The sequence below is a fragment of the Glandiceps talaboti genome, chromosome 12 (assembly GCF_964340395.1).
Source record: "Glandiceps talaboti chromosome 12, keGlaTala1.1, whole genome shotgun sequence".
Classification (NCBI taxonomy): Eukaryota; Metazoa; Hemichordata; class Enteropneusta; family Spengelidae; genus Glandiceps; species Glandiceps talaboti.
The window spans coordinates 1,137,699-1,152,958 of NC_135560.1; the positions used below are offsets into that span (position 1 = coordinate 1,137,699).

General features: G+C 38.7%; 1 protein-coding gene across 1 annotated transcript in view; it reads right to left on the minus strand.

The window, feature by feature from the left end:
* Positions 1–15,260, minus strand: part of LOC144443713 (uncharacterized) — a 47,926-nt gene that overhangs the window by 23,936 nt on the left and 8,730 nt on the right. Inside the window, exons 2-3 of the mRNA XM_078133252.1 lie at positions 9,092–9,983; positions 4,099–4,275 (exon numbers count right to left, since the gene is read on the minus strand). Of these exons, the coding sequence (XP_077989378.1) occupies positions 4,099–4,275; positions 9,092–9,937 (1,023 nt within the window). The 5' untranslated portion in view covers positions 9,938–9,983. The remainder of the gene's footprint in view (positions 1–4,098; positions 4,276–9,091; positions 9,984–15,260) is intronic.

Here is a 15,260-nt window from a genome sequence, read left to right on the forward strand (position 1 = left end):
GTGAGAGCATGGAAGTATAACGCACTTATACTTCCATGGTGAGAGTCAAAACCATTCCATTGAAAGTGTCACTACAGGGAAAAGGACAAATAATCAATTTTGTTCTCGCTATTTTCCGGATTTCTAATATTATTTTCTGTATATTTCAAATAAAGTTTTAAATACTGTTTCCTTTCAGTTTTTTCATTCTATTTCCTACCTGATATCACTGTCTTATCTGAGTTTATCAGCTTTGCATTAATTAGTAGCTTGCTAGAACAAACTCACTATTTGCCCAAATTAACGCATTATGCGTGAGTGTAATAGTCCGTTCACACTAGGACATATCCTCCGCAGAATCAGTGACTTAGATTAACTCTGGAGGTGATTTGCGTGTGTGAATGGTCGACTCCGGAGAATCTGTGGATTATTTTACTGTGGAGGTTTTGGTCGATTCAGCTCCGCAGATCCTCCGGAGGCAAGGATTAGCTTGTACGAAGTTGTAGGTGTGAACGCTTTACGCCAGTGTAAGCGCCCTCAATCGGTGTATTACAGTCATCGCACTAATTTCCGGGACAGCAAACTACCGATGTTGCCAGCTAATTAGTGCGCAATATTGAGAGTTCAATCGACAATTACCGAGCCACATGTTTATATTGTAACTGATGTCGCCGCGTACTTAGGCCTTTCTTGTTTATTAGAACAGTGGTGTGTAGCACCGCAGGTGAAGTCATAAAACTTTGTCCGGAAGAATCCATTTCATGTACTGGTTATAAGTTGGCATAAACATATTTGTATTCATATACTCAACTTTACTATCACACTTTGGTAAGCTTGCTAATCTTTATTCAGAACCACCAATGTATAAAAAAAAACATTGAAGTCGGCAACGAATCATAAATATTGTTATTATGATTGATGTACCACACCGCATCATCCCTTCAATGAATCGGCCTTCCATGTAACGTTTACATGGTTCACTCAAACTATGTCTTATACTAACTGCAATAACTGTAGTGTGTACTGTGATTTTGGGGTTCTTTCCTCAGTTTTTGTACCATTTTCCGTTCCGATGTTTGACTGGAAGAAATAGCTACAATTTCTCCAACGGTAACGCAAATAGTCGAGGTCACACTGAAAACGTGAGTGAGATGTCAGCGTACTACCCGTTTCAAAATGTTGCTACTTTTGGGTTTTCCTGACCGTCGAATTGCAGAGCCAAACTTACGCGAAATATTAGGAGAACGAGAGGTTAATTTGCTATTTCAACCACCGTATTGCCCAAAATTTAACACGTGTGAGATAAGTTTTCGTTATCTGAAAAGATACCTTATGTTAGAGCACACGATGTCTTCGCCACCGCATTTACGGAAACTGCTATCAAAGAAGTTGTTGCCGAGATAGCACCGTAATTTGAGTAAATATTCTCTTCAGATTTTGTGGATTTCCTTTGTATTGACTCTCGATTATAACTTTTAACAGTATACATTTAGGCCGACATGCGAGCATCACAGCCATAAAAGTTCAAACGCTGTGAGCATTGGAGGTACATGTATCTGTGAATATATGGTTTGTGTAAAACGGTTGCTATTGATGTCTACGTTTTAGGTACTTGTCCTCTGGTTTTAATTTTACGATATTTCCATCTTGAAGTTTTTCACTGAGACTGAATGTGAATGTACTCGGAAAAGTAATGGGATGACTGGGGGAACCCGTCCCGTTTTACATGTGCAAGTCAGATGGCATCACGTAATTAATCTGCAAATAAATGCAGCTAGTTCTCAACATCACGTAATTACGTACAATTAGTGTTCGGTAGGATTTCTTTTTCGTTTGGTTTACTGAAATATTTCATAGCAGACGACTGATGTGCGAAGTGAAATTGATAACATATATTGGGTCATTTCACCAGTGCCGTAAGTGTTTGGAAGTTGAGTATTGCGTGAATCATTTTTGACTTTTTTACCAGTCCATCTACGCCACACTAATTCCTCTGAAGATTGTTCAGTTCAAATAAATTAAAGTAAAGACGATACAAGATTTGATACATACTGATATTGTTACATGTACAGTAACAGACATGCACACAGTGCACAGATCACATACGGAAGTGCAAATTTGCCGCCGCCGCCATAACAACGAAAGGCCTAGCGTGGGAAGTATTTCGGAAGGCAGAATTTGCCTGCTGTCTCGTTGCGAATTATTTTCTTATTAATGGGTTGTTCACCATTTCCATCACTCCTACCTGGAATACTAGCCGGAGAAAAGAAATTAGTTATTTGCCGTTTACTCCCAGGGTTTACTCATACTGAAACCGGCGGTGGTTCTCCGCTGTGTAGGATATCTGCTGTACTATGTCGACATGTCAAACTATCATTATTTGAGAAGAAACATTGAATGTCAGGGGCACACGGGAGTAGAGAGCGAAAGAGGTAACAACTGGTGTGACTGAATTCAGAATTTGTACGAATAGAAAACACATTAATTCACATTGGTCGACATGTCGACGTCGAGCGTGTTGGATGGCTTGTCGAATGTTAAACTGGGCATCACGACGACGAGTGAAATTGTTAACATGCATGAGAAGACATCTTCGCTTATTTCTTGAACGCATGAACGTATACAGCAATAAAAAACACAAGGCAGTCTCTACAACGTCAGTCATGTTGTTTACATGCATTTACGCCGGCGGATAATGGTGTGTGAACACATACAGCTGATCCCCTCTGTTTACAAATCGTTCTCACCTATTTACGCCGAAGAAAAAACCCACGAAAAAAGCAATATGAACATGCCTTTTATATCCACTGATCCGACTAATGGAGGTAACACGTGTTACCTCCATTAGTCAGATCAGTGGATGTTTACACTCATGGCATAATGTTTGGGTTTAAGTTTTTTGACCCAAAACACATCTCTGATGCGATCACTTTCATTTGAGCTACTACAACTAAACTCAAAAAGTAATACCAAGATTGGTTGAGCGATTTTTGAGTTTAAATCATCCACACATATGTACAGACAGACATATGGACAGACACCCAGACACCACACCATGTCTATAGCACTTGATCTTCATTAGTTCAGTTGTGCTAACTCATTGGTTTTTGACTTTTAGGTTTTCTTTAATATTAAGTCAACCACAGATAGGCAGACAGACAGACAGACAGACAGACAGACAGACAGACAGTTGGACAAAACTCTTTATCATGTCTGTAGCATGAATGATTCGGTTTCAAAGGCTGTGTCTAAGTTTTAATTCAGCTGTGCAAAAAACAGTGTTGCCAAGCAACCTCTGACAGGTTAATCTTGATACCCTTGACATTGAGATGTGAAGCAGCCAATAAAAGATTTCATGGCATCAACAAAACAATAACCTTTAATTTCTAGAAAGTCAAAGCACTTTCTCACACCAAGAACCATGTTTTTCGACCCATAATGCACATCTCTGATGCGATCATTTTCATTTGAACAATTTCCCATCTACAAGCCCAAGTAATGTCCCCACCAAGTACCAAGGCAATCGGTCTGGCGCGCACGCACACACACACACACACACACACACACACACACACACACACACACACACACACACAAACACATATTTCACCATGGCTATACATGTAGCTCTACTTCAGTTGTGCTAGTAACATACATACAAACAGACAGACAGACAGACAGACAGACACTTCGCCATGCCTATAGCACTACTGAACCTAAGAAGTTCAGTTGCGCTAATGAGGGAAATATAGATTTTGGTCTGCAATTCTGTCAGCTTTGCATATATTGCAAAACAAAGTGACATACATACCGATATATCCCATATGGCATGTCATCTTTGTGCCAGGTTTGAAAAAATTGGATATTGCATCTCTGAGAAAAGACATATTATGGACACACGGATGCGGGCGTGCATGCGTGCACACACATACATGTACACACGCACAAGCTATAATACAACCTTTAATTCTATAAGGTAAACAAGGATAACTCAGATTATTCACTGGTTGTCATGCACAACTGTATAGCTACATACATGATGAGGTATATATATGTACATGTAGTCTAAGTGCCCAATAAATAAATAGAAGAAATTTTATCAATTGATTATCTTCTTACCATCTCATCAGCAGTTAGTAGAGTTTTCTCTCGACTAACACCACCCACACCTCTTGTGTCTAACCGAACTGGTCTATTCTCAGCAAAGACACGGTTGAAATTCCCCTCTCTGTTGCATAGTTCCATTCGATACCATTTAATCTCTCTTTTAAGACGTTCAATTTCTTCATTTAGATTCTGCAAGTACAATTCAAAATGTTTAGTTTTTATAGAAACACCAAATACACTAACAATTCCATCACTTTGCCAATGACACTAACAGCCAATAACAGCTGTTACTATGGGTTTGGTATTGTTGCTAGGAAAATATGTGTTCACTTATTGGGTGTTTATCCACTTGCCTATAACCATCCCTGTTGTTATCTTTGCACCACAACTTCGCTGCTGCTACGGATGTGATCTTGTTGCTAGGCATATTTGCATATATTTTTCGAATGTTTACTGTCTTGCCTAGCCAACAATCTTGTTACCTTTGTAAAATATATTCAGGATTTGGCTGTTGATAAGGGCATGGTTATGGTTGCTAGGGCCAGTTGTGTTAATATGTGTTGAACAACATCGTCAGAATAACACTTCTAGAAACATCCCCAACAAATTTGCATATCACTGACGAGATCATCATCATCTGAATAATTCTTCATCTACATTGTGTAAACACCCCTCAAAACATCTTAACTAAAATTTCAGCCCAATGTACACATTTGTAGACCTAATTTGCATAATACGGATCATCATGTCATGATTGAACAACTCTTCATCTACTTACAATATGCGCACAAAGTTTTGGATCAATCAGCCCTATACTTTATGAGTTTAGGGTTTTTTAACAACAAATTTTTTGACCAACATTGAACATCTGTGGTGTGATCACTTTCATTTGAATAATTTTAATCTTAGACACACACACACCACACACACACACATTTCATCGTGCCTATAGTTCAGTTGCACTAAATACACAAAACATTTTCTTTTGTTGTTTTTATTAATCAGCTGTGCTTCACTACCATCGGTGGTACTATTTTTAATGAATAATTCAACAATTAAACCAAACTTACCTGTAAGTAGAAGTTTGACTAGAATTCTGCTGAGCTGCTGTCGCAGCTAAGGTGTCACCTGAGATTGCATGATATTACCCAGCATGCAGTCTTTACTGGCAAGTGGATACAATAATATATGCCATTATAAGGGTGGGTTAACTTATAATCACATTGCAAATAATATTTTGTTGTGTATTATCCCACAAACAGAATGGGCAAGTGACACCTTAGCTGTGACAGCAGCTCGGCAGAATTCAAGTCAAACTTCAACTTACAGGTAAGTTTTGTTTAACTTTTGAATTCTGCCTCACCACTGTCTTGCAAGGTGTCGCTCAACATGTTTTAGAGCTGTATCCATGAACTAAAATTAGGCAGTTAGAAAATAATATTAATAACAATCACAATAACTTTATTTTCGAAAATCTTAACTTTACAAAGTTGCAGAAATTGTCTACATGTATGTAGGTGCAGAGGTTTACAACTTTGCTCTGTCTAACGCCTTTCTGACAAATTCACCAACTGTAACAATAGGTTTGTTGTAATACTTGGCAAATGTTTTCTCATTTGACTATCCAACTGAAGAAAGAATTGTTTCAACTCATAAAATATCCTTGAGTGAGCATGCAGTGGCAGCTACACGTGGCACACTGTGTGCCTTGAGTGAGCATGCAGTGGCTTACACACTGTGGTTGCGTTAAAAATGCTTAAATCTAAACCAGCATTATATCATAACATGGTCTTAATCCATCTTGTGATGGGAGACTTACAAACAGGCAAATGTTTGCCAACATAACTAATGAATAGAACAGTCTCTCTCTTTCTCAATGTCTCCATACGAGATACATGTACTCTCTCAAAATGGTAAGTACACAAAGCATCCTTTCTGGAGGGTAAGCAGGAAGTTCTAGGGGTTTCATATGTCAATTTGAGTTTGTCTGCTTCACCAGATCCCCTATCTTAATGATAAGATCTTGTTTTGTCTTTACAATGTTCCGAAAGTCAATCAAGTGCAGAGTCTGTCCTCTTTGAGCCAATAAGAGAGTAATCAGAGTCACTAGTTTTAATGTCAAGTTTTTAAGAGAAATGTTCTTAAGGGGGGACCAACGGCAAAGTAGTCCTGAGTACAATGCTTGTATCCCATGTGACTTTGTATCATGTAAGGATGGCCGTTTGTTAAAACCTTCTTCATAAACTGAACTACTAGTAGTTTGACTATTTGGCATTATATTATAGCATTACCAATTCCAGTGAATTTCGCTGTACATTATTACTGATAATGTACTCCGTTATTGGGCATCGCGGCCCTGGAACGAGCATAACAATACAAGTGTAGATCTGGCAGTCTTGATTGCACTATACCCTAAGTGTCGATCTGGCAGTGTTGATGGCACTATACCCTAAGTGTAGATCTGGCAGTGTTGATGGCACTATACCCTAAGTGTAGATCTGGCAGTGTTGATGGCACTATACCCTAAGTGTAGATCTGGCAGTGTTGATGGCACTATACCCTAAGTGTAGATCTGGCAGTGTTGATGGCACTATACCCTAAGTGTAGATCTGGCAGTGTAGATGGCACTGTACCCTAAGTGTAGATCTGGCAGTGTATATGTATATTGCACTATACCCTAAGTGTAGATCTGGCAGTGTAGATTGCACTATACCCTAAGTGTAGATCTGGCAGTGTTGATTGCACTATACCCTAAGTGTAGATCTGGCAGTGTAGATTGTACTATACCCTAAGTGTAGATCTGGCAGTGTAGATGGCACTATACCCTAAGTGTAGATCTGGCAGTGTAGATTGCACTATACCCTAAGTGTAGATCTGGCAGTGTTGATTGCGCTATACCCTAAGTGTAGATTTGGCAGTGTACATGTAGATTGCACTATACCCTAAGTGTAGATCTGGCAGTGTAGATGGCACTATACCCTAAGTGTAGATCTGGCTGTGTTGATTGCACTATACCCTAAGTGTAGATCTGGCAGTGTAGATGGCACTATACCCTAAGTGTAGATCTGGCAGTGTTGATTGCACTATACCCTAAGTGTAGATCTGGCAGTGTAGATGCCACTATACCCTAAGTGTAGATCTGGCAGTGTAGATGGCACTATACCCTAAGTGTAGATCTGGCAGTGTGGATTGCACTACATTTGTATATCCTACATGTAAGTGTAGATCTGGCAGTGTAGATGGCAATATATTTGTATTATATTTGTATTATATGTATATAAGAGACTTTCACTTGAAATATTTATAAATAATACATTATATATAAATGTCTAAATAATGCATTATATGTATATAATAGACTTGCACATACTTTATTTATAAATAATACATTATATGTAAATAATTGTCTAAATAATTTATTATATGTATATAATGGACTTGCACTAAAAATTATTTATAAATAATACATTATGTATAAATAATTGTCTAAATAATGTATTATATGTATATAATTTGGTCGACTATAAATTATATATAAATTATCAGGTCTTACATGATTTGTAAATAAACGATTATACACATATAATTGTGTTAAATAATGACTTTTAAACAAATAATATAGTTAAATAATAAGTTTACAAACAGCACCCCATAGTGGGAGGCTTGTTAAGAATGTTGCCGTAAAAAACAGGCCATGGTTTGCGACGATGTTTGTTTGCCACTGTTGCCAAGTCTTCACTGAGTGGGGGTCTGCATTTGGTCTCCATGTCATACATTTCATCCATTCTTTCAAGTAGTCCTCGTGATCACTGATGTCGTCTGCACTGTTACTGACATTCTTTGTTGGAGCTTGCAGTAATTGATTGTAATCCATATCTCATTATCATCTGACACATCGTCATGCATGAGTTTTACTCATTTTTGCAGGGCTATCACAATCCAGAATGTCTGACGTGTTTTTTGGCTTTGGGCTCCTGCGTAACATCATTACAATCAACTTTCGAATTTGCCACCGCTATATTGGATGTTAGCATCTGCAGTGCACCACCAACCTGTGCCATAGACTCTTGTTGAGTTTGAATCATTCTTTGCATAAAGTCAACGTTTCCAAAACTGTACATGAACTGTACCTCATTACATGCTGAATGGGTGATACCATGGCCTAGGTGTTCAGGTAGCTTCGGAGTTCAATAATACATCGGTGGAAATCGTACAGCGCATCGCAGTAGACCATGCAGTGTGGTCACTGCCGTTACCTCCGCCTTTCTTGGTGATCTGTTTTTTGAGTTTTTCTCCACACCTCAATGTTACTGTCCCTGTCTTGCCCATAGACTGTCCTTTCCCTGATTTGGGGTTGTGATTCAAAATCTCAAGTAATTCTCCTATCGTACTTCTGTCTTGTTTTTACACTGCTGGCATCGGACTTCATTACCAACGAGTCGAACTGTGACAAATAGTCACTAGAATTCCCAAATTTGGGATATCAGAATACAGGAGGGTATTAAAATACATAGTCACTCATAGTCACTTTATGAGAATTCTCTCACGAAAGTAAAATTTTTGTTGAAAATGCGGAGTGAATTTTTAAATTTAATGTGGTCTACTGTTGCTGAAGTAGAATGCGCACTGCATGCTGAGTAGTATCGCGCAATCTCAAGGGACACCGTACAAGACAGTAGTGAGGCAGAATTTATATTTTCTATCAGTAGTAGACCATATAAAGTATGGACATCACAATGATTTGTTGACCATATATGGACATCACAATGATTTGTTGACCATATATGGACATCACAATGATTTGTTGACCATATATGGACATCACAATGATTTGTTGACTATTATACATGTAAGACATCACGATGATTTGTTGACCATACATGTATAATATGACGATTTGTTGACTACAACAATGTATTGGAACAATTTGATTGACAGCAAGTATAGAATACAGAGGACACTGTCCTAATTTGTTAATAATATAGGAAGACTCACAGTAACTTACCAATGGTGTCCTGGACATGCCTGTCTTTGCACTATCTGCACCTCCTGAACTCTGCAGTCGTTTCCGTAATTCCTTTTTCAGCATTTTCAAGTCATCTTCAAGTTGTCTATTCCGATGACTTAGGTTTTCTTTCATCAGATTCACTTCTGACAAAGTCTTTTTCAGTTCCTCAACCTCAGTCATCAGTTTTACCTCAGTTTGTTCTATTTGTTTACTTAGTTTTTTCAGCAGTTGTTCCTTTTCATGCAAGAGTTCTTCCCTAATAGTGATTATGCCTTCCAATTTCTTAAGTTGTGCATCTCTCTCTTTCAGTTGCTTCAGTAAACTTTGGCTTTCATTTGAGGCCCCTTCTTCAAACTTCTGAACAGTCTCATTTGCTAGAGACAATTGCTTCTTGAGATCTACATTCTCCCTCTCCAAATCAATAATTTTGGCATCTTTAATTTTCACCTCGTCAAGATATTTCATTTCTAATTTCTTTATATTTTCTCTCATTTCGTCTCTTAATTTGGAAGCTTCCTTGTTAGAATTTTTCCTAGTTTCCAGTAGTTCTCTATCAAGTCTTGCAATTCGACCTTTAGCATCAGATATAATAAGATGTATCTCCTGTTCATATGCATCCCTTAGACATTCCATCTCTACTTCCTTTTCATGATTTCTAGTGAATAGCATGTGAACTACTTGGGTTAATTCAGCAACCTTTTTACACATTTTGAAATCAAAGCTTCTCTTGCTCTTGAGATTTGGTTGTGCTGTGTCTCTCAGGACCATGTCCATTTTGATCTTTTCAGCAGCAAGATCCATAACAGCAGTGTCCCTAGGTCTTCTTTGTCTTGCAGCCATCATTTTAGAGACTAGCTTAGCAACACCAACACAGAAAAAATGGAATAACCTGAAAGGAATGACAGCATTATAGTTACATGTACATGTATATGTATATACAAAGTGAACTATTTCTGTACCCCTTTCCAAAATTTGCCATGGTGGCGTTCTACTTCCTGTCAGTGTGAACCTTGGTAGTATACATGGTACAGGTACTTGTAATTACTGGGTTAATCATTGAGCACTGCTGCTTTCCCTAATGTCTAAACAATACAAAAAAACTTCCCTGATTCATACTTCTACAGGATAACATAGGACAAAGCTCTTAAAAAGTAGTGCTATAGCACAACTGTATATGGAAAGCCACAGCTGTCTTAAGTCTAAAAAATACAATATATTGACTATTTCAGTCAATATATGATGTCAACATATCTTTATAGTATGTGAAAGTTTCATTATATGATATGTACATATCTTTATACAATGTGAACATTTCATTATATGATATGTACATGTATACCAATATATTATGTGAACACACCATTATATGATGTGTACATATCTTTATATGATGTGAACACACCATTATATGATGTGTACATATCTTTATATGAGATGGACACACCAGTATATGATGTGTATATATCTTTATATGATATGAACACACCATTATATGATGTGTACATATCTTTATATGATATGAACACACCACTATATGATGTGTAGATATTTTTATATGATGTGAACACTCCAGTATATGTGTACATATCTTTATATGATATGAACACACCATTATATGATGTGTACATATCTTTATATGATATGAACACACCACTATATGATGTGTAGATATTTTTATATGATGTGAACACTCCAGTATATGATGTGTACATATCTTTATATGATATGAACACACCATTATATGATGTGTACATATCTTTATATGACATGACCACACCAGTATATGTGTATATACATGTAGCTTTATATGATATGAACACACCATTACATGTATATGTGTATATAGCTTTTTATCACATAAATACGTGCATATCTTCTACTGTGTGACGTCAAACAGGGGTGATTTCAGAGCATATCACCCCTGTTCTACCGAACTATTTTTTCTCCGTACCTTGTTCGAGTGTTCGTGTCAATCCTACGCTACGATCAAGTTTATCGTAATAATTATGTGCTTTCAAAACGTAAATGCATACATTGCTGCCAATGCTAGAATTTTGTATGAATTAATAGTGAACCATGCTTATGATATGACTCAGGTTAAACAATACTTAGCTTATACAGTTAAAGTAACACAATTAGCAGATCGTTATGAGTGGGTATCAGTACTTCAGTACGATCGTGAATTCCGTATGTTGCAGTCTGTCTATCACCTCCCCAGGGGAACTGAGTCCCAACATTTATCCACTGTTCATCTCAGAGAGAAAATGCCTCTCACTCAAAACAAGACCAGTAAAACTGGGGGAAACTATGGACAGGCTGCACCAGTGGATAAACACACGGGCAAACCAGTGTGTATTGGGTTTAACAAAGGCGATTGTAAATTTGGTAGTAGGTGTAACTATGGCCATGTATGCTTAGTTTGCTTTCAGAAACATTCAAAGCTGACACATCTGGACAGTAACCAACCAGATAAGTCTGACACTTTGGCAAAAAACACAATAGCCTAGGGCACCTCCATGCTCCACCTCATAACCCTAGCGCTTTAAAATATGAGGTGTGGGAAGCTGAGTTAGCGTCAGATGATCCTGACAGGGAATTTCTTTTAAATGTCCTTTTGTATGGCTTCCGTATAATTGACCATGATTTGCATTTAGTTAAAGTTGAGCAAAATAATTATAAATCGTCAACTAATGTAGACCACAGAGATGCTGTTGAAGCTCAAATTTTGGTTGAGTTGGCTGAGGGGCGTTATGTTGTTACAAAGGACAAACCAGATATCACTAGTGCACTTGGTGCCATACCTAAATCAAATTCAGGGGACATTCGTATTATCCATGATTGTAGTCGCCCCATTGGCAAAGGGCTTAATGACTATGCATCAGCTCCTTCTTTTACATATCAATCATTGCAGGATGCTATCAATGTGATGCAACCAGGGGCATTTATGGCTAAGGTTGACCTTAAGTCAGCCTATCGTTATGTACGCATTCATCCTGATGATTACAGGGCCACTGGGCTGAAGTGGACCTTCAGTAATCATAGTGAACCAACTTATATGTATGATACTAGGTTACCTTTTGGAGCGAAAATAGCTCCTATGATCTTCCATCGCCTTACTCAGTCAATACGTCATATGTTGGTAAGAAAGGGTATTGATTGTATGGTTGTTTATTTAGATGATTTTCTTTTAATTGCTGAGACATACGAGGATTATCAAAATGCTCTCAATGTCTTAATTAAGTTGTTACGTGAACTTGGCTTTGCCATTGCTTGGCATAAGGTGGAAGGCCCCACACAATGCATTACATTCCTGGGAGTCAGGATTGACTCTGTTGCACAGACACTGTCTCTTCCGCAGGACAAATTGCATGAATTGTCTTGCTTACTTGCTACTTTCAGGAATAAGAAGCGCGCGTCGAAACGCCAATTGCTGTCCCTTGCTGGGAAACTAAACTGGGCTTGTCAAGTGATACAGGGAGGTAGAACTTTCCTCCGTCGCATTCTTGACACTATTGCTGTACTTAAACAGCAAGGGCATAAAGCTATATTGACTTCTGAATTTTTTGCAGATCTTGACTGGTGGATGCAGTACCTGCCTGTGTTTAATGGTACTACTAAATTCCTCAACGAGGCACTAGTCACTGATGTTCACACTGACTCATCTGGTACTGCTGTGGGTGCCTTCTTTCGGAATGATTGGTTTTATTATCCTTGGTCTTGCTGGCCAGGTGCAGTGAGTCTACACATTAACAAGCCATTGAGAATGACATAGTCCCCGCTATGATTGGGTTTTAAGGAATTAGCACTACTCTGATCACGCAACAACACTTGTGAACCTAAATCAAACAGACTTAGATATGTTGTGTCTGCTTGTCGGACATGGAACATGCCTACAACAATAAAGGATTGGTCGGGTATGGGGGATCATATTAATATGAAAATGGATATGCAAATGTATGTCATAGAACACTGTCCTAATACAGGGTTCGTACACTTAAAGCAAAACAAAATTCCAGGACTTTCCAGGGGTTTTTTTCGTCAGTTTTCCAGGGGTATCTATATTGAATTTTGGCCATTTTCCAGGGGTGTTGACACTAAAGTATATTTTTTGAATGACATCTATTTGTCTGATGTGGACGAGAAAAAATTATCAACAGTTCCCATAATATGTCACAAAACATTTTAAAGACAATCGACACTCTGCAAGACGTTGGTTTCAAAACCACGTTTGTACGCTAAGATTAACAGAGAAACCGCTGTCCTAAGTAGCCGTTTCGTCAAGCTGTTGCATTGATCGTGTAAGATTGAGTCGCAGCATTCGTCAGTCTAATTCAGACATATCCAGAAAAATAAACTAAAAACTCAAGTTTGTCCTTGTTATTGTATGGTTTGATGTTACTAGATTTATAAGTCACCTAAAATAATTTTTTTCTTCAAAATTTTGAATGAAAACGTCATTTACGTAACGAAATTTTGAGCTATGAATAACTGAATACATTCATCGCTTGCGTCTCGATGTTTATATACGGATGCCACGAGTTGCGGAACATCGCGATTTCTCAACTTGACCATTGACGAATGTTACTGTACCGACTACATAAAAATAAAAGTCACAACCGTACTTCCACAACCCGGAAATTCAACTGCACTTCCCTAGGCCCTAGTATTACCATGTCTGAGCTTGTAGTATGTCGACTCGTGCGCCGAACTTGTAACAATTTCTAATCGAGGTTGATGATGCTTTGATACTCGCTACAATGTTACGATAATCTTGTTAACAGACCTACTGTTACCCCTGGCCGGGATTGTTACAATATCATGTCCCTGAAATGACGACTGGGAGATGGAGTAGCAATATACGCAAGATCGCAACAAACACTGCGGCGCTCATTCAGTGTACGCTAGGCACGGTCTGGGGCAAAGTGTCTCGTGGAACGATCGTTTGACTGTCTGGGTTTAATCGGCGTGAATTTTGATTCACCACCGTGGCGAAAGACTTTGAAAATATTTTCGCCATTTCACATTTACGAGATTCAGAATCATATGAATGGGTGGCACGAGCACAGACATGACGATCGTCAATATTAATCGATCGATTGATCATGATCATTTTCCAGGGTTTTCCAGGGGTAGGGCGCATTTTTCCAGGGTTTTCCAGGGTTTTCCAGGGAGGGTTTGGAATTCCAGGGTTTTCCAGGGTTTTCCAGGACCGTGCGAACCCTGTAATACCAACTCTGAATGAGATCTGTTCAAGCATGTCTGAGTTATGGCTTTGGACATGGAAAATTCACAAACAAAATGGCTGCCAGGCAGCCATATTGGATCGTATCATGACGAAAATGGATATGCACATGTATGTCATAGAACACTGTCCTAATACCAACTTCGAATGAGATCTGTTCAAACATGTCTGAGTTATGGCTTTGGACATGGAAAATTTGCAAACAAAATGGCTGCCAGGCAGCCATATTGGATCGTATCACAATGAAAATGGATATGGACATGTATGTCATAGAACACTGTCCTAATACCAACTTTGAATGAGATCTGTTCAAGCATGTCTAAGTTATGGCTTTGGACATGAAAAATCACACACAAAATGGCTGCCAGGCGGCCATATTGGATCGTATCATGACAACAATGAATATGCACATATATGCCATAGAACACTGTCCTAATACCAACTCTGAACGAGATCTGTGTGAGCATGTCTGAGTTATGGCTTTAGACAGGGAAAATTCGCAAACAAAATGGCTGCTAGGCGGCCATATTGGATCGTATCATAAAACAAATTGACGTGCATATGTATGCCATAGCATGTTGCCCCTGTACCAAGTTTGAAAAAAATCGGTACAGGCATCTCCAAGAAACGGCTGGGGACGGACGGACAAACGCACGCACGCACGGACGGACGGATGGACGCACGGACGGACAGACGGAACCCAATCCATAGGTCCCCGTTCCGCGGGGACTAACTATAAAGAAACCCTTGTAACTTTGCTTGCAGCCATGCGTTGGGCACCGTTCTGGACAAATCAAAGAGTTGTTCTCCATACAGACAATACCACCGCTGTGAGCGTAATCAATAAGGGCACAACACGTAATGCGGTGGTGATGAAAGGTTTGCGCATCCTTTTTTGGCTTTCAGCATGGTTTAACTTTTCTA